Genomic DNA, 27618 nt, shown 5'->3' with positions numbered 1-27618 from the left:
CTGGCTACAGCCACCCAAAACTGGAAGTGAATGAGTAAGCACAGACCACAGCACAGCTGTGCAGTTGCATTCTGTAGCACAGGGTTTTTGCCCAGGGCAGTCACAAATCTGCATGGCAGGGGGGCTCAGCCCAGGATAGCCTCTAATTTGCACAGCAGGGGACTCATCTTGGGCCAATAGAACTTCCACAGCTCAATTGCACTCCCCAGGGTAGAGACACTTTCAGTGCGGGGCTCTTCCCAGGGCAACTGCTAATCTCCACAGGGAGGTTCTGCCTGGGGCAGTGACACTTTTGCTGCTCAGCCTCTAGCTGTAGGGCAGCCGCTAATCTGTACAGCAGGGCTCTTACCAGGGCATTTCCCCAGCTTGGCCTGTGCTACCTAGGGCAGAGACACTTCCAGTGGGGAGCTTTTCCCAGAGCACTTCCATAGCTTGGACACTCTTTGCATCCTGTTTGCAGGACAGCTACTGCCTATATATCTATCCCTGCTCTGCAGAGGAACCTGGTTATCTCCTTGCCCTGAAGGCAGGCCCTAAGAGCTTTAAAAAAAAAATAAGTAAAAAAGCCAAACAGACCATTAATAGCATCTTTACAGAAAGACAGCAAGTTTTCAACCTTGAGGAGACTAATAGCAGACAGTCTCCAGACAAAACCCTCAAGGGGGATGTAACCTGTCCCCCATCACACAAAACTCTCCTAGAAGAAATTATAAAAAATCTTAAAAGAGAGTTAGAAGAAAAATGGGGAAAGGGAAAAGAAGCTATGCAAGAGAGTACAGAAAAGTTTTATAACTCACTTAAATAAAAATTTGATGAAGTAGAAAAAGAAAAAAAAAAACTTCCTGCAATGTGAATTGGAAAAGGTAAAGAACTCCCAGAGAGTGAAAGGAAACAGAATTTGTGAATTGGAAAAGATAAAGAACTCCCAGGAAAGTAGGATTTGTGAATTGGATAAAGAAAATAACTCAGTTAAAAAAAAATTAGTGAAATGAAAAAAAAATTCATAGAGCAAAAGAACTCATTTAAAAACTTAATTAGGCATATACAAAAAGAAGCAAAAAAGCTAATGAAGAAAATAGCTCATTAAAAATCAGAACTGAACAAACAGAAATGAATGATTCCTTGAGACATCAAGAATCAAGAATCAATCAAGCAAAACCAAAAAAAAAAAAAAAAGAAAAAATAGAAAAAATGTTAAATATCTACTTGGAAAAACAACAGACCTAGAAAATAGATCTAGGAGAGATAATCTGAGGATTATTGGTCTTCCTGAAAATTATGATAAAAAAGAGCCTAGATACTATTTTACAGGAAATCATCAAAGATAACTGTCCAGATATAATAGAATCAGAAGGTAAAATAGGCATTGAAAGAATTCTTTGAACACATTCTGAAAAAGACGCTAAAATACAAACTCTAAGGAGTTTTGTGGCTAAATTTCAGAACTGTCAGATGAAGGAAAAATATTACAAGCAGCCAGAAAAAAAAAATCAAATACTGAGGAGCCACAATAAGGATCACTCAAGATCTAGCTGCTTCCACATTAAAAGATCGAAGGGACTGAGATCTGATATTCTGAAAGGCAAAAGAACTTGGAATGCAGCCAAGAATAAACTACCCAGCTAAGCTGGACATTTTCTTCCAAAGAAGAAGATGGATATTTAATGAAAAACATGATTTCCATTTGTTTCTAAGGAAAAACCCAGAACTAAACAAAAAAATTTGATCTCCAACTATCTTATCTAAAGGAATTTAGGGAGGAGGAGGAACATTGTGTGAATCTTACTCTCATCAGATTTGGCTCAAAGAGAAAATAATTGACATATTTGGTTTACAGAGAAACTTCGCTCACCTCATTAAACAGTGGCAGAGGAAAAGGGAAAAGGAAAAGAGTAATAAGGGAAAGGTACAAGAAAAGGCAAGAGATTCCAAGGGGATGGGAAGGATTCTAAAGAAGGAGAGCTCTGTGAAGCAAGTGGTGCCCTTAAGTTTAATATTGGGGAATGGGGGGAAAGAAGGGCAAGAAAAAGAAAAGCATTATCTGGGGATAATACAGAATTAGTCATTTTAACCATAAATGTGAATGGGTTGAACTCTCCCATAAAGTGGAGACAGCAGACTGGATCAAAAGCCAGAACCCTACAATAATGTTGTTTACAGGAAACACATTTAAAGCAGGGAGCTACATACAGAATAAAGGTAAAAGGCTGGAGCAGAATCTGTTATGCTTCAGGTGAAGTAAAAGAAAATGGGGATAGTCATTCTGGAGGGTGATTTGGAATTATGTTCAAAAAGTTATTAAACAGTTCACACCCTTTGATCCAGCAGTGTTGCTACAGACTTATATCCCAAAGAGATATAAAGAAGAGAAGAGAAGAATACCTGTATGTGCCAAAATGTTTGTGGCAGCCCTCTTTGTAGTGGCTAGAAACTGGAAACTGAGTACATGCCCATGAATTGGAGAATGGCTGAATAAATTGTGGTATATGAATGCTATGGAATATTATTGTTCTGTAAGAAATGACCAGCAGGAGGATTTCAGAAAGGCCAAGAGGGACTTACATGAACTGATGCTGAGTAAAATGAACAGGACCAGGAGATCATTATATACTTCAATAACAATACTATATGATGATCAATTGTGATGAACATGGCTCTTTTCAACAATGAGATGAACCAAATCAATTCCAATAGAGCAGTAATGAATTGAACCAACTACACCCAGTGAAAGAACTTTGGGAAAAACTCCTGGAATTTCCAATCCCTTTATTTTTGTCTGCCTGCATTTTTAATTGCCTTCACAGGTTAATTGTATACTATTTCAATGTCTGATTCTTCTTGTGCAGCAAAATAACTGTATGGACATGGATACATATATTGTATTTAATATATACTTTAATATATTTAACATGTATTATTCTACCTACCATCTGGGGGAAAGGGTGAGGGAAGGAGGGGAAAAATTGGAACAAAAGATTTGGCAATTGTCAATGCTGAAAAATTAACCATGCATATATCTTGTAAATAAAAAGCTATAATAAAAAATGAAAAAAAATAAATGAAGCAAAAAAAAAATCTAAATATTAAGTTTCAGTACTACATAGTTAAACTCTACCAAGAGGAAAACTTTTCCAAATGGGTGGTATAAAATGGCTTGTGGTGCCATACTTTTTTTAATTTTTTTTTTTTACTTTTTAAATTTTTATTTTTTTTACTTTTATTTAATGAACTATAATTCTTTCACCTGAATTATCTTAACAGTATCCTTTTGAATAATCTGTGATTTTGTAAAATGAATGAAGTATAAAATTTGGTACATTATTAAGAAAAGTAATAAACAATATTCTTTATTTGGGGTTTCCTTGAAAAGCAATGAATTAAAATTAATTCTTTTTCAGTATATTCTTCATGTAAAGTCTAGATTACCACTAGTAAGGAATATAATATGGATTTACCAGAGGGATTAGACAAATAATACCTATCAACTTTTAGGGCCTACAATTAATTGTCTTAGTCCCTCCTAAATGATTTGGAAAGCTAATTAATTCCATTTGGTTGGTATCTTAGCTGTGTGTGTGTGTGTGTGTGTGTGTGTGTGTGTGTGTCTATGTATTTTTCTTTATTCCTTTGTTTAATTATTATTCTAATGGTAATTGAGCCAGAGGGAAGGGAGCAGGTGTCTTGTTAGATAATTTCTGTTCCCTTTATTGATGCCAAACTCATATTGGATCATATTTACATAAGGTATTTCACTGAAATAAGACATAGAACTAGATATTTTTCTAGATAAATAGCACTTTGTCTAAACCTCTCTATTCTTTTAGCATATATTACCTTCTAAGGTACCTCCTTGCATATGCATCTTAGTAGTTATTAAACTACAAACTTAATGAAGGCAAGGTTTGGGTCATTTTTGATTTTTGTATGACTTATTGCATCTACTTAAATTGTTCTAGATTCACAGTATGGATATAGCAATGAGGTAAAATCAAACAAAACAAAAACCTAGTATCTGTCATACTTTCCCTGTGGTGAGGTAATAGGGGAAAGTTCCTATTTACCTTCCTTGTGTTTTTTAGTGGGCCTAGGCATCTGAATATGATTCAGAGCTGTACTGGTATTACTATTAGTAGAAAAGGGACTGGTTGGTCGAGGCCTTTGAGAAGATAATGCTTTTCCTAAAAAGAAAGGGAATGGAAAATATGAAATGTTATTTTGATAAAGAGGATTTTCCTCTTATATACCTACTCTGATTAAAATGAGCTAACAAGATTCAGAGACAAAGACAAAAATTTTTTGTATTCTTCTTAACAAAAATAATGAAGAATAATATATTATTTAAATCAAGTAAAACTCAAGCTCAATATGTTTAAGATTTTGAATAAGCTAGGTCTATTATATTCATTATTAATAAATATTTATAGTTTACTACATCCATTTTCCCCTGTCATTGAAGCAGAAAGTTCCAAGATCAATTAAATGTTAGGTTAGTTAAATTATACCCATAATTTTTTAGAAAAATATGGAGAACTCCTCTACTACATCAAAAGAAAAAAAAAACTTCTCAGAAATCCATAGTCAGATATATTCATTGGACTGCACCACACAAAAACATATTGTTTCAATTGCTTTTCAATTATTTTTGATTTTTGGTGACTGATTTTGGTGACTGGTGGCTTTCTTATTCAGCTCTTTTTACATATAGTGAGGCAAACAGGGTTAAGTGACTTGTCCAGGGTCACACAACTAGTAAGTGTCTGAAGTCATATTTGATCACATTGAAGAGGTCTTTTTTATTCACTTTGGTACTTTGGCACTCTTTTTCATTTTGCCATCAAGACCCCCCTCACCCCCCCACCACAAACATACAATACTTTCTACCTTTTCTACCTTTTTTCTCTCGAATCTTTTTTCTCAGTAACATTCAAAAATGTGATGTGCAACAGTTTAAAACTATCTTATATATCAGAGTATAGAAGTATAAAATACATTTACTTATGAATTTTCACTTTTAACTTCTCAAACAATTATGAACACTGTATTCCTTTTTCTTTTGATTTAATGTATTTGTTCAAGGAAAGATGGTATTAGCTAAAAAAAAAAAAACTGCTATCTTTTAACATCACTTAAAATCTAGTATGTCTACCTTCTACATGATAGCACTTGGCATAATAGAAAGAAAAAAATGGATTTAGAGTCTGAAGATGTTGGTTCCAGAACTGACTTCGATATTCCAAACTTTGTGAATGTGAATAAGTTACCATTTCATTTATAATTTGGAAACAATATGCTACATGTCTTACAGGATCTTTATAAAAATTAATGGTAGCTATCATTTGTTATTATGCTAAAATGGATTATAATGAAGAAAATACTTTATAAAATGTAAGTACTTAAAAAAGGAAAGCCAATGTCATTATTATTACTATAAATAGGTAAAATTTATTTTAAATACATATAGGTACCTATTTGTCTTTAATATAATCTTATATGTTGCATAATGTTTTATTAGTATTAACTTATATGAAACAAATGAATTTATACTAATTTATTGTTTTGACTTTTCAATTTGTTTCTACATATTACATATACTACATAAAACACTCAGTGAATATTCAATTTCTGACATAAACTTTACCAAAATTTGTTTTTGAATAACACAGTAGTTTAAATATTAAATAAAAAACAAGTCTCTTCAATTCCAAGATACAAGAATAGATTATAAAATTAAGGCTTTTTTTCCTTCTTCTGTGGATATAAATATGACATAAAAGAGCATTCATAGATATCTATTCTCTCTTTCTCTCTTTTTCTCCTCTTTCAGATTAGAAGCTGAGTCACAGGTGAGACTTGAGGATTATATATGAGAGGAGCCTTGGGCTCAAGTTCTACCTCTAAATTATATTGGCTATATAACTCTGGGGGAAAAAAAAAAACATTTAGAAACCTAGCCAATTTTCTTAAGACTATTAAGTAGCATCACATAGCAAAGCTGATCTGCCTTAGTTGACGGCATTTTCTCACAAAAGTAATCATGTTGGACATAGACATTCACACAAGTGAGTTATTAAAATTATTTTGTTTCAAGAAAAACAAAACTCAAATTTAATAATAACTTCTTAAAGCAAAAAACAAGTTATTTTTGGTGCGATGAAAATGTTAATATTTATATTATTTCTTTCAGATGTGAAAACTGACTAAAGCACTTAAATTAAACCTGCAAATGCAGTAATTTTAAAATTATTTTCCTGTAAAATAAAGTAAAATTGTTTTAATTAAGTAGCAAATGCCAAACAATTAATAAAACTATTTGGCACTTGCTTTGTTCAACAAACTTATATATACCCATCCCATGCTTACAAAGTCTTCCCAGAAAATGCATTTGCAAAAGAGATGGGTTAGAAGTACAGTAATAGAGATGAGAGCCAAGTACTTTTTATAACCAGAAACTTTATTGATTGTGTGAGGATTTTGCAAGGTACAAATTATTAAAGAAGTAATAGTAAAATTAGTAGCATCTTTGCTACCATATATATAAAAAAGACTGTATCAATTAATTTGCCAAGTAGTAGAAAAAAAAGGAACGATTAGAAGGCATAATGATGTCATTTAAATTAACTAGAGTTATGGATCCAACAATTCATCCAAACTTATTTTCATGCTTGTCAAATAAATGCCTTACAACAAGATTCATTAAGGAGAAAGATGATTGAAAGAATGAAAAATTCAGTATCAAGAGTATAAGGTAACCTCAATGCAGAAATTGGCAAAGGTTCTACCACCATTTTTGTAAAGCTGGTTCCATTCAGCCTAAAACTGCTGCAACCAGTGCTTGTGCAAAACTGCTGCTGGTCAAGATAGAGTCATTTGAGGAGCTATCTACACTATATCTATGAGCAGAAAATTTATGAAGCTCATTAGATGTAGAACCCCATCCATTTACCACTGAACCTAAAAACAAACATAGTTGTCTAGTGAGTTGTATACATTTTATATATGATCTGTTTGTATATTGTATATTATCAGAAAGGAACAGACAAGATGCTATATGAAACACTTTAAGAAAAGGGATCAATCATTGCTCTTATGATTTAATTATTATAAGAAATTCCAAATAAGAAAAACTCAATACAAGTTGGCATCTTCTCTGCCACTTATACTCAAAGAACTGTCTAAAAGACAATTGTCCAGAGTCACATGACTAGTTTATATCAGGCGAGGGACTGGAACCCAAATGTTCCCTTATTCAGTGCTAGTTCTCCATCTATTACATTATGCTGCTTTATTAAAGCAAATGTGCTCTTAAACTAAACACAAAATTATTAATTTCAGGAATATTGAATAAGTCTTATGTTAAAGTGACAGGAGAAAGACATAGCAACATTTCTCCCAAATAAAAGAAATAAATGGTATGAAATACAATCAGGGCAGAGCCAAAATGGTGAAGAGCAGACACTACTCTCTGTAACCTCCTCTAAACTTCTCTCAAACCAACAGCAGACTAAGTCTCAAAATTGGTTTTTAAGTCAAAGAATCTACAAATATTTGGAGTACAACACATTTCTAGAAGAAGATACCTTGGAAGAACTTCAGAACAAAACAAACAGATCAGGTAGGGGAGCAGTCTGCCAAGCCTAGACTTCAGCACAGAGAGACCAGGACAAGAAGCTGGAGCAGAGAGTCATGCTGTAGCTTTCACACACCTGGGAATATTCTGTGAGCCTCTTAGGCCACTCTGTGCTGGTTTCAAGCAGGTGGTTTGGCAGATTTGCCTTTTATAAAAGACAAATTGTAAACAACTGAGTCCTGGAAGAACACTGGACCTAGCCACCATTATCCACCAATGGAAAACAATCAGCAGAACTGTCCCAGAGCAAATTAAAGCAGCTGTTGCTTCTTTGCATTGAATAGACCTCGTCTTAAAAAATGAATTAAAAAAACAAAAAAGAACTCTCACCATAGTCAGCTTTTATGGAGAGAGAAAAGAACAGACCTTAAATCCTGAAATTCTTAAAGGCAACTCCAAAAGAAGCCCCAAAGAGAGACATGAGCTTGGTCCCCATTTCACAAGGCTTTATTAAAAGATTACATAAAGGATCTTAAAAGAAAGTTAGAAGAAAAATGGGGAAATGAAATGAGATCATTGCAAGAAGGAATGGAAAAAATGGAAAAAATGCAATGAACAAAATAATTTAATTGGCTAATTGCAAAAGGAGTTTAAAAAAAGGTAACTGAAGAAAATAATACACTAAAAATTAGAATTGAACAAATGGAAGTGAATGACTCAATAACACTTCAAGAATCAGTCAAACAAAAACAAAACAAAAAAATGAAAAAATAGAAGAAAATATGAAGTGTCTCCTGGGAAAAGCAATTGACCTGGAAAATAGATCTAGGTGAGACCATCTAAGGATTATTGGGCTTCCTGAAAGCCATGATGAAAAAAAGAACCTAGACATTATCTTACAGGAAATCATAAAAGAAAACTGTCCTGATATTTTAGAATCAGAAGGTAAAATAGCCATCAAAAGAGTCCACCGATCACCTGCTGAAAAGAGACACCAAAATTAAATCCCCAAGGAATATTGGCTAAATATTGCAAGCAGCCAGAAAGAAAAAAAGTTAATTACTGAGGAGCCACAATTAGGATTATCCAGGACCTAACAGCTTCCACCTTAAAAAGGTCAAAGGGTCTAGAATATGATATCCCAAAAAGCAAAGAAACTGGGATTATAGTCAAGAATAAGCTACCAAGCTAAAATGAGCATTTATCTGTCAGGGAAGAAGATGGATATTCAGTGACATAGATGAATTTCACCTATTTCTAATGAAAAGATCAGAACTGAACAAAAATTCTAATTTTATTTTATTATGATAATATTACAAAGAAACTAGAGGTGGAAAGGGGATCACACTGGAAGAAGAGTGAAAAAGAGGTAAAATAAGGGAAATTATATTTCATAACAGGCAAAGATAGCCTGTTATAATTGAGGGAAAAAAGGAAGGGGGATGAGCATTGTATGAATCTTACTCTCATCAGATTTGGCACAGAGAAAATCAGACATATTTGCTATCACAAAGAAACTTGTCTCACCTTATAGGGAAGTATGAGGGAAAGGGGGAAAAGAAAGGGAAAGACTAATAGAAGGGAAAACAGAAGAATTAGGAGAATGGTGTAAAAAATGGGGAGGGACTCAAAAGGAGGTGGAATGTCTGAGGGAGGTAGTCATCAAAAACAAAATAATGGGGGGTGGGGAGAGAAGGGAGATAGTTAAGAGAAAGGTGTAACTTACGGTAAATAAGATGGCCAGAAATAAAGAACTAGTTATTTAAACTGTGAATGTGAATGGCATGAACTCCCCTATAAAATGTAAGTGGACAGCCAACTGGATTAAAACCAGAATCCTACAATATGTTGTTTACAAGAAACACATTTAAATATAGTGATACATACAGAGTGAAGGTTAAGGGTTGGAGCAGAATATATTATGCTTCAGGTGAAGAAAACAAAAAAGGAGGGATAGCAATCCTGATCTCAGATCAAGTAAAAACAAAGATAGCTCTAATTAAAAGAGATAAGGAAGGAAATTATATTTTACTAAAGGGTACCATAGATAATGAAGCAATATCAATACTAAACATATATGCACCAAGTAGTATAGCATGGAAATCCCTAAAGGAGAAGTTAAGACAGTTGCAAGAAGAAATAGACAGCAAAATTATACTAGTGGGGAATCTCAACTTTCCTCTCTCAGAACTAGAAAAATCAAACCACAAAATAAATAAAGTTTAATGGAGACAGAAAGGAATTTAAATTTTTCTCGACACTTCATGGAACCTATACAAAAACTGACCATGTATTAAATCATAGAAAACCCAAAATCAAATGCAGAAAGGCAGAAATAGTAAATGCAATTTTTTCAGATCATAATGCAATAAACATCACATGCAAAATAAGGCCAGGAGAACCTAGATCAAAAAAGTAATTGGAAACTAATTAATCTCATCCTAATGAATGAATGGGTGAAACAGCAAATTATAGACACAATTAAAAATTTCATCCAAAAGATGACAACCTACTAAAATTTGTGGGATGCAGCCAAAATGGTAATGAGAGGAAATTTTATATCTCTAGATGAGTATTTGCATAAAATAGAGAAAGAGAATATCAATGAATTGGGCTTGCAACTAAAAAACATAGAAAAGGAATAAATTAAAAAACCCCAATCAAATACCCAACTTGAAATTTTAAAAATAAAAGGACAGTTTAATAAAATTTAAAGTAAAAAAAAACTTGAATTAATAAATAAAATTAAGATTTAGTTTTATGAAAAATTCAACAAAATAGATAAACCTTTAGCTAATTTGATTAGAAAAAGTTAAGAGAAAAATCAAATTGTTAGTCTCAAAAATGAAAAGAGAGAACTTTTCACCAATGAAGAGAAAATTAGAGCAATAATTAGGAATTACTTGGCCCAACTTTATGCCAATAAATTTGATAACCTAAGTGAAATGGTGGAATACCTACAAAAATATAGATTGCCCAGAATAACAGAAGATGAAAAAATTACTTAAATAGTCCCATTTTAGAACAAAAAAAATAGAACAAACTATTAATCAACTCTCTAAGAAAAAATCCCCAGGACCAGATGGATTTCCATGTGCATTCTACCAAACGTTTAAAGAACAATTAACTCCAATACTATATAAACTATTTGAAAAAATAGGGAAAGAAGGACTCCTACCAAATTCCTTTTATGACACAGACATGGTACTGATATCTAAACCAGGTAGGATGAAAACAGAGAAAGAAAATTATAGACCAATCTCTCTAATGAATATTGATGCAAAAATCTTAAATAAAATATTAACAAAGAGATTACAGAAAATTATCCCCAGGATAATACAACATGACTAATTAGGATTCATACCAGGAATGCAGGGCTGGTTCAATATTAGGAAAACTATTAGCATAACTGACTATATCAATAACCAAATTAACAAAAAAAAAGATTATCTCAATAGATTCAGAAAAAAATCAGATACTCAGAAAAAGCATTTGATAAAATCCAAGACCCATTCCTATTAAAAATACTAGAGAGTATTGGAATAAATGTACTTTTACTTAAAATAGTCAGTAGCATCAATTTAAAACCATTAGCAAGCATCATATGTTATGGGGATAAACTACAACCATCCCCAATAAGATCAGGGGTGAAACAAGTTTGCCCACTATCTCATTCCTATTCAATATTTTATTAGAAATGCTAGCTTTGGCAATAAGAAAAGAAAAAAGAGATTAAAGTAATTAGAGTAGGTAATGAGGAAACCAAATTATCACTCTTTGCAGATATGATGATATACTTAGAGCCTACAGAATCAACTAAAAAACTATTAGAAATAATCTACAACTTTAGCAAAGTTAGAGAATACAAAATAAATCCACATAAATCATCAGCATTTTTATATACTACTAACAAAATCCAACAGCTAGAGATACAAAGAGAAATTCAATTTAATATTACTGTCGATAGTATAAAATAACACTTTCCACACAAATAACACAGATCTAAACAATTAGTAAAATATCAAGTGCTCTTCAATAGCTCGAATGGATATAGTAAAGATGACAATACTATCTAAACTACTCTATTTATTTAGTGCTATATCAATCAAACTCCCAATAAACTATTTTTCTGACCTAGGAAAAATGACAAAATTCATCGGGAAGAACAAAAGGTCAAGAATTTCAAGGGAATTAATTTAAAAAAATGCAAATGAAAGTGACCTAGTTGTGCCAAACCTAAAACTATATTATAAAGCTGCAGTCATCAAAACTATTTGGTATTGGTTAAGAAACAGAGTAGTTGATCAGTGTTAGGTTCACAGAACAAAATAGTCAATCATATAGTAATATAGTGTTTGACAAGCCAAAGACCACAGCTTTTGGGATAAGAACTCACTATTTAACAAAAACTGCTGGAAAACTATTATGGCAGAAATTAGGCACTGACCCACACTTAACACTGTATACCAAGATAAGGTCAAAATGGGTTCATATTCTAGACATAAAGAATGATATTAAAAAGAAATTAGAAGAACATAGAATAATTTACCTCTCAGATCTTATGAGGAAGAAGGAATTTGTTACCAAGAAGAACTATCAATCATTATTGATTACAAAATAGATAATTTTTCTTATTATATTAAGTTTAAAAGTTTTTGTACAAACAAAACTAATTCAGACAAAATTAGAAGGGAAGCAATAAATTCAAAGATCCTGATAAAAGCTTCATTTCTAAAATATAGAATTAACTCAAATTTATAATTATTCAAGCCATTCTCCAATTGACAAATGTTCAAAGGATATGAACAGACATTTTTCAGATGAAGAAATTGAAACTATTTTTAGTCATTTGAAAAGGTGCTCCAAATCACTATTAATCAGAGAAATTAAAATTAGTACAACTCTGAGATACCACTACTCAGCTGTCAGATTGGCTAAGATAACATGAAAAGATAATGATGAATGTTGGAGGGGATGTGGGAAAACTGGGGCACTGATACATTGTTGGTGGAACTGTGAATAGATCCAACCATTCTGGAGAGCAATTTGGAACTATGCTCAAAAAGTTATCAAACTGTATATACCCTTTGACCCAGTAGTGTTTCTAATGGGCTTATATTCCAAAGAGATCTTAAAGGGAGGAAAGGCACCCACATGTGCAAAAATGTTTGTAGTGGCCTTTATGTAGTGGCCAGAAACTGGAATCTGGATGGATGCCCATCAATTGGAGAATGGCTGAATAAAGTATAGTATATGAATGTTATGGGATATTATTGTTCTATAAGAAACGGCCAACAGGATGATTTCAGAGTGGCCTGTAGTGACTTATATAAACTGGTGCTAAGTGAAATAAGCAGAACCAGAAGGTTATTGTACATGGCAACAAGAAGACTATATGATGATCAATTCTGATGGACATGGCTCTCTCTTCAACAATGAAATGATTCAAACCAGTTCCAATTGTTCTGTGATGAAGAAAGTCATCTACCCCAGAGAGAGGTCTGTGGGAACTGAGTGTGGACCACAACATAGCATTTTCATGCTTTTGGTTGATGTTTATTGCATTCTGTTTTCCTTCTCAGATTTTTTTTTCTTTATAGATCTGATTTTTCTTGTGTAACAAGATAACTGGGTAAATATGTATACATATATTGGATTTAACATATATTTTAACATATTTAACATGTATTGGACTACCTATCATCTAGGGGAATGGATGGGGGGAAGGAGAGAAAAATTTAGAATAGAAAGTTTTGCAAAGGTCATTGTTGAAAATTGCCCATGCATATGTTTTGTAAATAAGAAACCTTAACATAAAAACAAAATAAAGTCACTTGTAATCCCAGGAACACAAAGAGTACATAAAGATAAAATGAAGTACTCCATTTTTCACTTTTTTTCTCTACTATTAAAGAGGCAATAGTATATTTGACACTATTATTCTAATCTAATTCATAAATATTGGTTACTTGGTAGGCTTCCATAACAGCCTTTTGCACTTCCATGATTTTAAAAAAGTAAACAAAATAAAATTAAAAAAAAAAACAATAGAAATTGAAGAGGTGAGAAGGATCTATCAACCTGAAAAAATATTAAGCGTGCATGTATATGTGAGAGAGAGACAAACAGACAGACAGAGACAGAGAGAATGACTGAGTTTTTATTCTGTTTATGAAAATCATACAAAAATTTATTTGGCAAACAACTACAAAGAAACTAAGATAACAGAAGAAACTTAATTTTCCCAAAGAGAACAATATTTTATCTAATAATTATAAGTCATGGTACATAAGACTTTTGTCTTAAAAGAAAAATGATGCAATGAACTTTGCCACATATTACTATAGTAGAGAGAAGAAAATGAAATGTCAGTGATCACATGACTTTAGAAACTGTGAGGAATTAACTGAGTGAGGACACTTTTATGGGAATATAGCCTTATATCTTAATTGTGAATTGAGATTTTATAATAACAAATAGAGCTGTAGCTAAAAGTTGCAGGTGTTTGTCCCCTCCTATTTTCCCACCACTTCTTAATAAGTATTTAAGTACTTCTTTTAAAGGTGGTGATGACTTTGAATTCTCTTAAGAATTTATTACTTGTATTCTTTGTTTCTGGATTAGATTCCCCCTATTAGAATGTAAGGCCGGACTCCCTCAAACAAAGGGAGAAAAGGGGTTGGAGGGTTCTGCATCTGGGTATTTAGTTTTGTTTTTTGCAGTTTATGCTTTGTACTTTCTTATTGCCAAACACTTAGTGAGATTGGAGATGCCCTTTCTCACAAGATCTTAATAACCCCCTTTTTGCTTTTTCTTCCTATAAGAGTCTCTGATAATATTTGTGGTCAATACTGTCCCATATGAATATAATAGGAAACTGAGGACATCTCAGATAATTCCATATCCAATTTCAAAGGTCTGTTAATCATTAAGACTCTGGGAAGGAGAACAAAATGTTGGCTCTTCTAGTAGAAATATCTGACCTCCTGGACCTTAACTGCTTAGAAGAATCTAATTATTTAATGACCTGGAGATATTCTAAGGGATCTATAAATTGGGTAATCTCTGTTTGTTGAGGAAGCCTGAGGTAAATCAAGTCTCCTTGGTTATTTCAGTTAAATGAATTACTTACTTCTAAACAAATCTTCTCTTTGTGGGGGATTGTATGGTTTGTTATAAAATCATTAACTAAGATAGATTGAACTTATAATTTAGATTCAGTTTATCTGGGGAATTGGGGACAATAAAATAGGGTAAACAGTTGTGAGCAGTTGCAAAACTGACCACCATAAAACATACCTGCAAACAGTAGTAACATTGTCAAAGTGACCATCATAAAATTCAGGTCAAAATTTAACAAGTTCATGTTACTTCCAAGCATTATTCTTGCGGTCACAACTATACTCATTTTAATCTCTGTGGAAATTAACCTCTCTCTACTGGTAGAGCTTTACTTTAGAAATGTTTGCTTCTATTCTTCACTCAAGATATCTGATTATTTGTAAACTGGATTTGCTGTACCCCCCTCCCCCCCCCACAAAGTGAATATTCTTCTTAAAATATTGAAAGGATGGTAGTTTCTTCAAGATTTTAATTTTTATCCATAAAACCTATACTTTAAGAAAAGTTAGATTTTTAAAATTCCTTCTAGTTTCCTTTTCTTTAAGCACTGACCAGTTTTCATCATATAAAAATATGAAGAATGTAATTATAGACAATTCTTTATTACCTGGACAGTTGAAGCATTTATGTAGCTAATACAAAATTATCAAAAAATAATTATTTTGATTATATATAGAAGACAAGTAATCTTCACCTAGTGTGTCATTAGTTACTTCATTAAAAATATCTTCTTATATGAAATGATGTTACAAGCAGCTAGGAAATTAAAATGACTGAGGTTTAATCACTAGATGAGATAATTAAATCCCTCTGTTTTTGCTACTCTTTCTTATAGAAACATCTTTTGAGGTTATACTCAGACTTGATATTAATGTCTCAACGAGGTTGTGAAACAAAATTTATTCAAGGAAACATAATTAAGAATAATTATTATAGATCTTTTGATAATTCACATCATTTTAACCAAGTCAGTGAAGTCAAAATATAAATAAGATTCCTGGATAAACAAGGGAGAAACCATCTATCCTCATAACTTTTTCTTGCTTTCCATTCTCAGTTTTTTTTTTGCTTATAATCTAGTTCACATTTTTAAGGTGCAGAGGAGGCATAATGTTGGAAAAGGAAGAGGTAAAAATGTCTTTCTCTGCCAAACTGCCTTTCTAACTAATCTTCATAGTTGGCACCCTATGGCTGTTTCTTATTCCTTTTAACTGGCTATGCCCTCCTAAAGAAAAGACTTAACTATCACTTTTTGTATGAAGTTTAAGCCCAGATAAAGGTATGATACAAATTACTGGCCCAGAAAGGGGTACAAAGAAAGATGTTTTTTAAGGAAATAGTTTTTGAACAGGAAAAGTCTGCATGCTATATAGAACCTAAAGAGTTCTCTGTTTTTCTTTCCCCCTCAGAAATAATCCTTCAGCCATAGCTAGTATAGCCCACTGGAATTGCAAACCTGTAAAGTTCATGGAGGTTAATGTCATCTCCCTTAACTAATCCCACTCATATCTGTTATTTTGTTGTTGTTTATTTGTTTTTAATATGCTTGCTGGGATAGTAGAAGCTACATCACAAATGTAAAAACATTTGATTATACATTCTTGTGTTTCCATTAATGTCTATTAAATATCATAGACAAGAGACTCAACAGCATTATAAGATCTCCTTTATCCATTATAACATGTACAATCATTGTCAACCAGACCTCCTTTCCTCCCTCCACATAATTATATTTATTTAGTATTTGTTTGATATGTTGTTATATGTATTTGTGTTGCCTCCTTCAATGCAAACTCTGAGAACAGGGATATTTTTGTCTTTGTATACTGAAGACCTAACAAAAATGCATATTGTTTGATGGTGGTGCTAGCTCCTAATGAAGTCTAGATAGAGATGATGATAATGGCAATTTAAAAAAAATGTGATATAGCCATAATAAAGGTAAACATGAGTATATACATATATGCATATTATGTATACCCACATAAATACATGTTGTTTCTACCATTACACTGTAAGTTCTTTGAGGGCAGGATGTATTTCTTTTTTGTTTGTTTGTGCAAGAATAGTATTTAGCACATAATAAAACTTTAAGAAATATTTAGAGATAGAACAATCAGAAATGAATATTTAACAAGTTGTAACAGTCATTTTTTTCCCAAAGACACATATAATATCTGGGCAAATAATTATTTTTGAATTTTCAATGTATCCCATTCTAAAAGTCAGTGAGGAATTCAGGGCTAAGAGACAGGGTAAAGAGAAAATAACCTATAAATTAAATCAGGGGGCACGCATTCATTTGGAGGAAAATGCTTTTAAATATCAATTTTGAGAAGAAATGTGTGTACTGAATAGATAGCTGGTCTTATAATCAGGATAGATTGCTTTCGAGTTCTACTTCTAATGAAGGGTGGCTTTGTTAAACTGCAAAAGTTATTTAAACTTGGGGCAGCTAGGTGGTGCAGTAGATAGAGCACCAGCCCTGAAGTCAGGAGGACCTAAGTTCAAATTTGGCCTCAGACACTTAATACTGTCTAGCTGTGTGACCCTGGGCAAGTCCCTTAACCCTTAGGGAGGGGAAAAAAAAAGTTATTTAAACTCTCAGCATCAAAGACAACTCCCTAAGATGATAAGAATACAAGTTACTATTATACATCAGTAGAAGGAATTTCTTCACTTGGAGTTCTCTAAACCTATGAAATTAAATTTCTAAAGCCTCATCCCACCCCAGCCCCACAAAGGGGAGAGTAAAGATGAAAAGTAGAAAAGGCTTTTATTAGTAAAACAGAACAGTTCCCACAATCATCAACTAATACTGAACTTAAGGTATAGAAAGATTTATCATTAGAAGTTTGATCAATAAATAGTTTAACTGTTGGCCAAAGCAACTCCGTACATAATTTACTAAATGAAAGTGAAGGGCATTAGCCTTATTGATGGAATAAAAATCTTTGAAACCAATATTACCTTCCTCTTTCCTGTTAAAAATTTTACTTCTTTGTCTTTGCATTGTGATTGTTTCCATCTTTTTCCTTTAAATCATATATATTAAGATCTTAGCAAAATTGTTAAATGGTTTAGGAAGAATACTTCCCTACAACAAAAGTAACACCATGATTGATTTATTAGAAGTACTTTTCTATGAAAAATTAGAACAAAAACATTTATGTGGCTAAAAAAAAATGTACCATGAGAAAGTAAAATATAGCAAGCAATGAAATAAAAGATGGTAAACAATCCATATCCTTTTGACACTTTATATAGGTAAATGCATTATCAATATATACTTAAACATATAATGAAAATGAATTTATGGCACTTAGTCAAATTTATTTTTGTTTATATTTTTCAGTAATCAAATTGTTGAAAAGCTAAAAAATTATTAAATTCATTCAGACAGCTAAAGAAACAAGTATATGGAACATTGAGTAGTTGCTAAAATGTTACTGAGCAGTAAATTACTATGATAAAGTGGCATCTTGATGTTTCTCTATTTCATTTTCAGCACTAAAATTAATTTATGATCAGTTATCAATTCATTTACATGTCATTTTACATGTCCTTCCTTGCTGATGAATCATATCCCTAGATCCATTAAGTTTCAGGAAAGTCTGTGCTTTATAATATGACCTTGTTAATTGTAACATTACTATTTTTATGTGATACAAACACTAGCAATTCCCCGTTTTCTGAGCATATATTTAATCTATGAACCATCTGCCTGTATGCAAAATAAAATCTAAGTAATATGTACCTCCGAGCAAATCAATCCAAATATTGATCTCTGCCTTGGCAATAGATGACTTGAGTAACTGATCTTGTCTAATCTATAGAAGTTCTATTATGTTAAAACACATTGCATATGCCCCCATCCTCCAATTACTTAATTCAGAAGAAGGAATATATAATGCATATTGAGTGAAAAATAGCTAAATGGTATCTTTTAAAATGGGATCTTTTAAACTTTATTTACATAGATGAAAACATACAATCAAAATCCTTTATGCCTCCTTTATTTATGGAAATTAAAAAAATAATTATACATAGAATAATATGTTTTAAAGCTGCTGCCTTTTTAGAAAACAAATATTTAATTAATTTTGGCAAGGATAGCAATAATACAGAATTTTTGTTACTTGAATTTTTCCCTAATCATTTTTTGGTAGCAATTTCTATTCTTCAGGTCATAATTTTTTGGAGCTAAGGTACCAAAAGTTATGTATTCAGCGTCAAGGAAAACTTCCAGATTTTTTTTAAAGGTTTTGCATATAATTTGTCTGGTAAAGTGAGTTTTACCCCTGAAAGTAATAAAATAAGAACATATCTATTCAACTTTATATTCATGTGTAATTTTAACAGTTAAATAGTTGTTTCTATTTGTTTCCTTTATATGGTGGGAACTTTCAGTCTACATTCCATACACTGCTATAGTAAAATCCCATGACCAACTATTGAGATAGGCTTTAGGAATGCTAAAATGTATTCCTGAACTGAGGTCACTAGTATTGAACCCATGACTGAATCTGAGAGCAGCAAAACTCTCTTTGATTCCCTTTGACCAGTTCAGGTAATAACTATTATTGAAATAATATTTTTTTCTTGTTTGTGTCATAGTTGAATGAGTTAGTAATATTACATTAAAAAATTGAGAATTTCAGAATATAAATTTGGGAGTATTTGACTTTTTTGAAATTAGAAAACTGAAAAATTTGGAATGATTGAAATGCAAGGAAATAAATTGGATTAAATAGCATACATTAATTTTCATTGTATGTTTAAATATATTTAATTAAGTAGCAGACTGAGTTTGAAAATCTTGCAAATAAATATGAAAGAATGATAACTAGAGGAATGCACAAATAAGGATGTTATACACAGTTCTCTTTTATTGTCCTGACTCAATTTCCCTAATTATCCTAACTCAGTTTTCCCTAAACTGTCCTGCCTTGGTTTCCCGTAATTGTTCTGCCTCAGTTTATAGTTGTTCTGCTCAATCCTACAAAACCATCCCTCCCCCTTAATCAGAATATTTGATAAGGATAAAAGATCTTATATTTTAGAATATCAGAATGCCTCTCCCCATCCCAAGCTATTAGAATATCAGATACTGTTTTATCAAGATGCCTTTCCCCATCTCCCGGTCCCTCCCCCCATCTTTGGTGGCTCACTCCACCCTGTCAGAGTCCCATTCCCATTCTCAGTACCCTCACTCTGCCCCTGCCTCGGTCTACCTCTGGTGTCTGAGCCACATGAACTCAGATTGTTTGCTGGATTCTTGGAGATGATAGTCTCATTTAGCCCTGGGACCAAACCCTGGATCCATTTGGACCCAGTAAATCTCTCCCTTTCAAATAAAATATCAAATACTCTCTAATGTCTATCTTGCCTCAGTTTCTCCGGCATTACATTTTTTTTTTTTTTTGGTGCTAACATTTTAAAACATAATTTTTAATGATTTCTATGGCCATTTTTAAACAGCTGAATTTAGCCATATAATCTTAATGTGGCTACCATTGTCTCTTAGTCAGTTTATTAGAAAAGCGCAATTGATATTTCTCCTTTTGATTTGCCTTTCTCCTACTTCACTTTTTTTTTTAAGCGAGTCCAAAATAATTTTTTATTATCGCTTTCTACTGACAAAACATATTCATGGATAATTTTTCAATATTGACCCTTGAAAAAACTTCTGTTCCAACTTTTCCCCTCATTTCCTCCATCCACTCTCCTAGATGGCAGGTAGTTCTATACATGTTAAATATATTAAATACAATATATGTATACATATTTATACAGTTGTCTTGCTACATAAGAAAAATCGGCTTTAGAAAGAAGGTAAAAATAACCTGGGAAGAAAAACAAAAATGCAAGCAAACAATAACAGAAAGAGTGTAAATGCTATGTTGAGGTCCACACTCATTTTCCAGTGTTCTTTCAGTGGGTGTAGCTGGTTCTGATGAACCACTATTTCAAAGAAGTGTCCTTTATGGATCACTTGTTTAAGAGACAAAAATATTTATAGTGATTTTTTTAAAAAATGGAAACAGCCTAGATACCATGGAAGCTGTCTGAAAGGAATAAAAGCAAGCAAAATTATGTTTAATTTCATACAAAGGCTTTTTAACCCCTGCCAGTATTGGTTAAGTTTTGATTATGATTCTGATTGGTTTGGGAGCTCCAGGGAATTCATTCTAAATATTATCCTGTTTTAAAAGGAGATTCATTAGGTTAATAATAACAAAAATACAAAGATAGTACAGAATTTTAACTGAAACAAATTATCCAATTATCTCAAACTATCCACAACTTTAGAGTTAAAGCTATCTTAGACCAAGATAAAAATTTTCTTTGTGAACACTTAACATCTCAAAAGAACTGGAAAGCAAATGGTAATTTCGTGTTTTTATTATCTACCTCATTTAGCTCAATTAAACCAACCCTTAAGGGTCTGAAGGAAACAGAGGCACTTTAGCACATTACTCATTAGCACACTATTCTTTCTAACATTCAGATTTTATAAAATATATGCACCCAGAAGGCTCTATTTTCCTTTGTGAGAAGATACATTTGCAAGCAAGGTTAATTCTAGGCTCATCAATTAAGACTTTAAGCATACCTTCCCTATAAACTTATTGTAGAAACCAGCAGTGAAGTAGAGGGTGGGAAATGGCATGTTACCTGAATACTTGAAATTGTATAGCTAATTTCATTTTTTTTCTAAGGTATAGTATAGTACAGCCTTATTTGTAAGATAAACTGATCATGGTCTATTATACCAGAATGCCTCAATATTTTTATAGATAACAATAATTAAGTAAAATTCATATTGGAAAGCAGGTTTTGTTTTCTTAGCTATAAGAACTTCATTTGAATGAATACTAAGATGAATTCACTATGGTAAATGACATTTTTTCCTGGCCCTAGTCCTATATGAATATCTTGCCTGATGCTAATAGATGAACACGTAAATGTTCAAAATGACAGTGTCCTGATCTATTGATATATTTATCAGTTCCACTATTAATGATATGTCACAAAAGAGAGACATGAGTTTAGCTGATTTTAAAATTTTATTTATTCTTTTATTATCATTGTAAAGCCCATGCTACATTTTTAGGGAAAAAGCTTCAGAGCTATCAATGAGATATGCAAAAATGTGCAAAAATATAACTTGAAGGTGATTTGGCTAAACAATCAAAGTAGTTTAGTGGACTAGCACAGTAATAAGTCACCTCCCTGAATTCTAAGATTTTAACTTTAATTCTGCAACCTTTAATTGGAGCTGGTTTTGAAAATCACAGCAGTAGAGCTACAGTTTTTAGATCTTAATTAGCTTGGCATGCAGACTAGCCTGAGGGCAAGGAGACAAATGGAAAAGTGGGATAGAGCATTGCACATTGTTCAATTCAACAAGGGATGCCTAGGAAAATTATAAGTAACAATGCTTCATCACTGTCACATTCCAGTGTCCATCACTAGGAGCTTCAATATATTTGCAGAGCTGCTATGTTCAGATAAGAGTGTAAAATCTTTAAAATTTAAAAAGCTTGTGGAAGCAAACTAAAATTAAGTGAGAGAATATTTAAATGATATTTTAAAAGTAAGGCTATCCTAAAAGTAAATGCAAAAATTAGTGGAACCCTAATGAACACTGAGCATTTGTAATGAATATTTGTTTTTCTCAGTGAACTAAATTATCACAGATATGTAGAGCATATTTGTCATGCTAAGTAATGGGTTCATTATTTAAGGACAAAAACAGTATTTATTCATACATGATTTCTGTCTGCTTCAAAAGTAACTTTAGAGCTTTTTTTCTGGGTTCAATTTTTGATGAACTTTGTTGAAACTTCTTGCACTGTGGCGGGAATAAGACATTAACGAGAAAATCGAATAAATAATTATTGTTCTCAAAATATAAAATTTTTAAATCCATGAATCTCAAATGTATAAAAAATATATTTTATGTAACATACATTTTCTTCTTTCTAAAATAATACTTTGTGCTGCCCTTTAAAGGAAGCTTGTTTTGAACTATTTTTTCTTTTATCAGTGAATACTTTACAGAATAAAATATCAAGATATACTTTAAGATTGTATGTTGCTTCTGATATACAAAATACATCCTTTACAAAAGCCAATTTAAAAATGTAAGAAACATGCATCTTTGGTAAATTGAGCTTTTCACAAGTTCTGAACATAATTAAGTTTTATTTCATGTCTCTAACATTTTATAAAATTCATGAATTGTCTTATCATTTTTTGCAGCAAAGCATAAATAATTTCCAAATCCTCTTTTAACATTTTGTTTGGTATTAATATATTTAAAATGCTATAGAAATAGAATGGAATAAATCTTGTTAAAACATATATGATTTGTGATACATTTAAATATATAAATAAGTTGTTACCTGTCAAAGAACTGTCTAGATTATCCAAACTGGATCCGGGAGTCTGCTCTTGACATCTTAGGGGCCTGATAATTTCTAATGCTTCTTCCATCTCCTCCTCATCATCATCATCATCATTGTCATCATCATCATCATCTTGAATATCTGTCTCCAAATCTGAAATCAGGGTCCCAGAAACATAACCTAATGGTGGAACTGGGGGCTGAGGAGGTTTAGTATTGCTTTGGATGTGCCTATAAGAGAGAGGAAAGACACCTTTTACATAGCACATATTTAAAATATGCAAAACCAAAAATGGCTATCTTTCTAATTACAACAGCTTAGTTATGAAAGTAGCTTATCTTTAAAGTCTCAATAGCTATGTCTTCCATTTCCACTCAATAATACATATTTTAAAGATTTAGGCTCCTATCATTTAATTTAAATATTAAATAGATGGCTAGATAGCACAGTTGACAAAGTTCTGGTCATGAAGTAAGTCCTGAGTTCAAATTCAGCATGAATTACTCAAGTTTCTGCCTCATTTGCTTAGTTGTAAAATAGGGATAACAATAGTACCTACCTTTCAGGGTTGTTGCAAGGAACAAATGATAAAATATTTGCAAAATGTTTAGCAGTGTCTGGCATGTAGTAATTACCTAACAAATACCTGTTCCCATTCCCACTCCTTATGCAAAAGTAAACTACTACCTCACCATACATGAGCCTCCAAATAATATTAAAATTGTATAGTATGGTAAAAAATACATGTGGAAGTGAATTAGGAGATTCACTTTTATTATGCATTAACTAGTTATATTTAAATAAGTAGTTATCTAGATCTCTTAGTTTTATCTAAAATGACAGAATCTATATGGATGATCTCAAACTTTGATCAAGGCTCAAAATGCCTGTAAATGTTTTACTCTTTGATCTCTCCTTCATGTTTAAAATTCTTTCTCTTAGTGCTGTCATCCATAGTTTTATTATTACCTATAACTAAAATCAATGTATTGGGTTTCTATCTCTCCTCTGGTCTACAGGCACATTTTTCCAATTGCTTCTTGCACATTTCTAAGATATCTTTATTTGACTCTATATGCTCAAGCCAAAATCTATTTTTTCTTTTGAAATGTTTCTTTCTTCCAGCTGCTGTGTTTCATTAGCAACATGTTGGGAACTTGGTCAGATGAAGGAATAAAAGGGAAAATGGGTGAATTTGAAGATTAAAATGGTAAGGAATATGATTATGGTCCCTTGATGATATTTTAAAAGTATCAGGAAATAATCTGTTATTGTTGTGTGGAAGTAGGCTGGATTAATAAGATCATTAGTAGAGCAGAAAATGAAAAAAGGCAATAAATATAGTGAGCATAGAGAATGTATTGGCCATGATGGTCATTTCCAACTCAGGGGCAGTCTTTTGGGTGCCATTGTATCCCGAGGAACCTAATCTTCTTGCAAGGTTATCCACACTAAAATTCACGTGTTGGCAGTACTCTTTGACTCTAAGGCACCTCTGATTTAAGAAGATGCAGGATAAAGAATGAAGAATTCCTTCCACATCTTCCATTTAAGGAGGGTGCTCAGGACAGTTATCTCATAATTTTCCATCCAGCTATAATCCTCTGGATTTCTTTACTCCTCCTACTATTCTTCTCCCTCCACATCTCCTTTTTAACTTCCCTTTATTTGTTGTCTTTCCCCATTAGATAGCTGCCTCAAGGACTGTTCTTTTGCCTTTTAAAAAAAAATTCCTAGTATTTAGCAATGTGGTTGACACTTAATAGACACTTAATAAATGTTTATTGGCTACCTAACTGAAATTTTGAGTTTCCTTTTGTCAACCAGTCTCTATTGGTGGATGTCAGGCTAGAAACAGGAGAATTAGGAATGAAGCACAAGTTTATTCACAAAGTGAGGAAAATGGGTTTGCATACCAAAGTCCTTCTGAGAAAGAGGACTCTTTAAAGTAGAGTTTTAAAGTATGAAAACTACAAAGGGCACAATTATTCAAAGGCCTGCCTGACCATGTGGTAGTTGAGGCTTGTTCAAAAACACTCTCCAGTTCTCTCTTGTCTATAGAAAAAAAATACAAAACAATATTATTCAAGAAGTTGGGTCTTGGTTTTCTACCATCTTGACAGCCTTATTAATTTTAATATAACCCCAATTAAAGTAGCAATCAGTTGCAATTTAAATTGGATTCAAAATTTCTTAATTGTTTTTCCTTTAGCAATTCCCTAATACTCTGGCTGCCTCAGAGAATACTTGAGAGCCAGAAGAAAAGAAAGAAATGGTTCAAAAATTTCCTTCTCTCCTTCCCTCCCCCCCCTTCTCTCTCTCTCTGTCTCTTCTGTGTTTCTGTTTCTCTCTCTCTTTCTCTGTCTCTCTGTGTATCTCTCTTTGCCTCTGTCTCCTTCTCTCCTCTCTGTCTCCTCCTCTCCCTTCTCTCTCCCTCTCTTTTCTCTCTCCCCTCTCTCCTTCTCTCCTCTCTCTTTCTCTTTCTCCCTCTCTCCTCTCTCTCTCCCTTCCTTCCTCAAGATATGTAAAGATACATAGTAATAAATATTTATACACACAAAGCATTTTTCCTTTCAAGAGTATTGCCCTTTCAGATTTTATGCTAGATTTGGTAATTTGGTATAGGGAAAACATCTATTACATCCTCAGGTCATTGTTGGGTTTCTTCTCAGAAGACTGTATTATAAACAATATGCTCCCAAGTAACCAAGGGATACACTTTAACTTTAGGGAAGTCAGTTTTTTCTGTAGAGATCAGTTTACTAATATCTAAAAGAAGGGGTCAATCTATAACATTGTGGATTGGGAATGAAATAAATTGGAGGCAGAGGGAAGAGGAGACAGGTCAGATAATGCAACTAACTGCCTCTCAGCAGAGAGCTCAGAGAACAACTGCCTCTCAGTCTCCTCATATCATCATCATCCTCTCACATGAAGCAATCCATTCTACAGGTCTGAGTTAGATCTTCAGCAGTCACTAGCAGGTGGCTCCTATATCACAACATATGGCACCCAATGTGGAGCATAAGAAACACAAGAAACAAAGAAGCAGCAGGACTTGAAAGCTGTTTGTGAGCAGGATCCTCCCAAAGTTCCTTCAACAGCCGGTGGGAAAAGAAAGGGAGAAGAGACCTGGTAAAACTTTTTTAGTCAGGGTAATTAAATGGGCCAATACATCAAAAGGCTGAGCCAGGAAACTGATGAGAAACTTAAATGCCTGTTCTGATTATAGTCCTCTTCTCTGATTTGTCTCCATGACATCTCACAAGGAACATCTGCAAAGGCTGCTACATTTTGGCACCCATGGCTTTTTTAATTTATAGAACTAATATAATTTTATAATTTGGAGAAAAAAAAGACAGTAGCCTGGAGTTTATAATCAAATTTTTCTTTATATAATAATAATTATAAGTAATATTTATATAGTGTTTTGATGTTTGCAATTTACTTACCTTACAACTTTGAAAGGTAAATACTGTTGTTATCCCTATATTACTAATGACTAAAGTGATGTTGAGAGAATTTAAGTGACTTGCTTAAGGTCAAACAGCTAAAAAAAATATCTGAGGCAGAATTTGAATTTAGGCTTATCTGACATCTTAAGTCCAACCACTGAGTCATATACAAATAGCTGTCATAATAAATTTGGATTTTTATGTATTACATTTTTTTCTTGCAAAATATATGTATATGCATGTGTTAATGTGTGTGTGTGTGTGTGACCTAAACAAGTTTCTGTGGAAGAAACTAGAATTGAATTTATTACAGATACAAACTACACATACCTAAAAATGTTATGGGCATATACATACATACAATTTCAATTCAATACAGAATGAGAGAAATGGAAGGGAATAAGTATTAATATAGCATTTACTATGTGTTGGGTTTTTGAAAGCCAACTATATACAATATATGTTTAATTGAATTGTCAGAGAAATCTGTATTCCAATCCCAATTTAGAAGTGAATTGTCAATTATTAAATATCCTAATTGGTTTATCAAATTTTCTTTTAGTGAGTTATATATCTTTTTTGTACTCTCTTGCATAGCTTCTCTTTCCTTTCCCCATTTTTCTTCTAGTTCTCTTTTAAGGTTTTTAATAGTCTCTTCTAGGAGAGCCTTTTGAATTGGGGACCAACAATTGTCTGGAGACTGTCTGCTGTTAGTCTCTTCAGGGTTGAAAAACTGTTCTCTTTCTGAGTAGAAACTATCAATTGTCCTTTTGATTTTCTTACTCATTTTGTTAAAGCCTGTAGGGTCTGCCTTCAGGGCCAGGAGGTTACCAGCTTCCTCTGCAGAGCAGTGAAAGGTGTATGGACAGGTAGCTGTCCTGCTAGCCGGCTGCAAAAAGCAGTGAGGTACTGGAGTGCTCTGGGAAAGAGTTCCCCACCCAGAAGTAACTCAGGTCTGAGGGCTGAGCTGGGAAAGTGCCCTGCAAAGAACACCCTCCCCCCCACCCCCCCACCCCCCCCATTCCCCCGTGTAAGATAATGACTGCCCTGGGGCTGGACA

General features: G+C 32.8%; 1 protein-coding gene across 8 annotated transcripts in view; it reads right to left on the bottom strand.

Moving 5' to 3' along the window:
- The window catches only part of ROBO2 (roundabout guidance receptor 2), a 606204-nt gene that overhangs the window by 32091 nt on the left and 546495 nt on the right, over nucleotides 1-27618 (bottom strand). For all 8 annotated transcript variants that reach the window (XM_031958824.1, XM_031958826.1, XM_031958829.1 and 5 more), the window contains one exon: nucleotides 23101-23333. In XM_031958824.1, coding sequence (XP_031814684.1) covers nucleotides 23101-23333 — 233 coding nt within the window. The remainder of the gene's footprint in view (nucleotides 1-23100; nucleotides 23334-27618) is intronic.

Source organism: Sarcophilus harrisii, chromosome 3 (genome assembly GCF_902635505.1).
Source record: "Sarcophilus harrisii chromosome 3, mSarHar1.11, whole genome shotgun sequence".
In the NCBI taxonomy this organism is placed as follows: Eukaryota; Metazoa; Chordata; class Mammalia; order Dasyuromorphia; family Dasyuridae; genus Sarcophilus; species Sarcophilus harrisii.
This window is presented reverse-complemented; position numbering and strand designations above follow the sequence as displayed.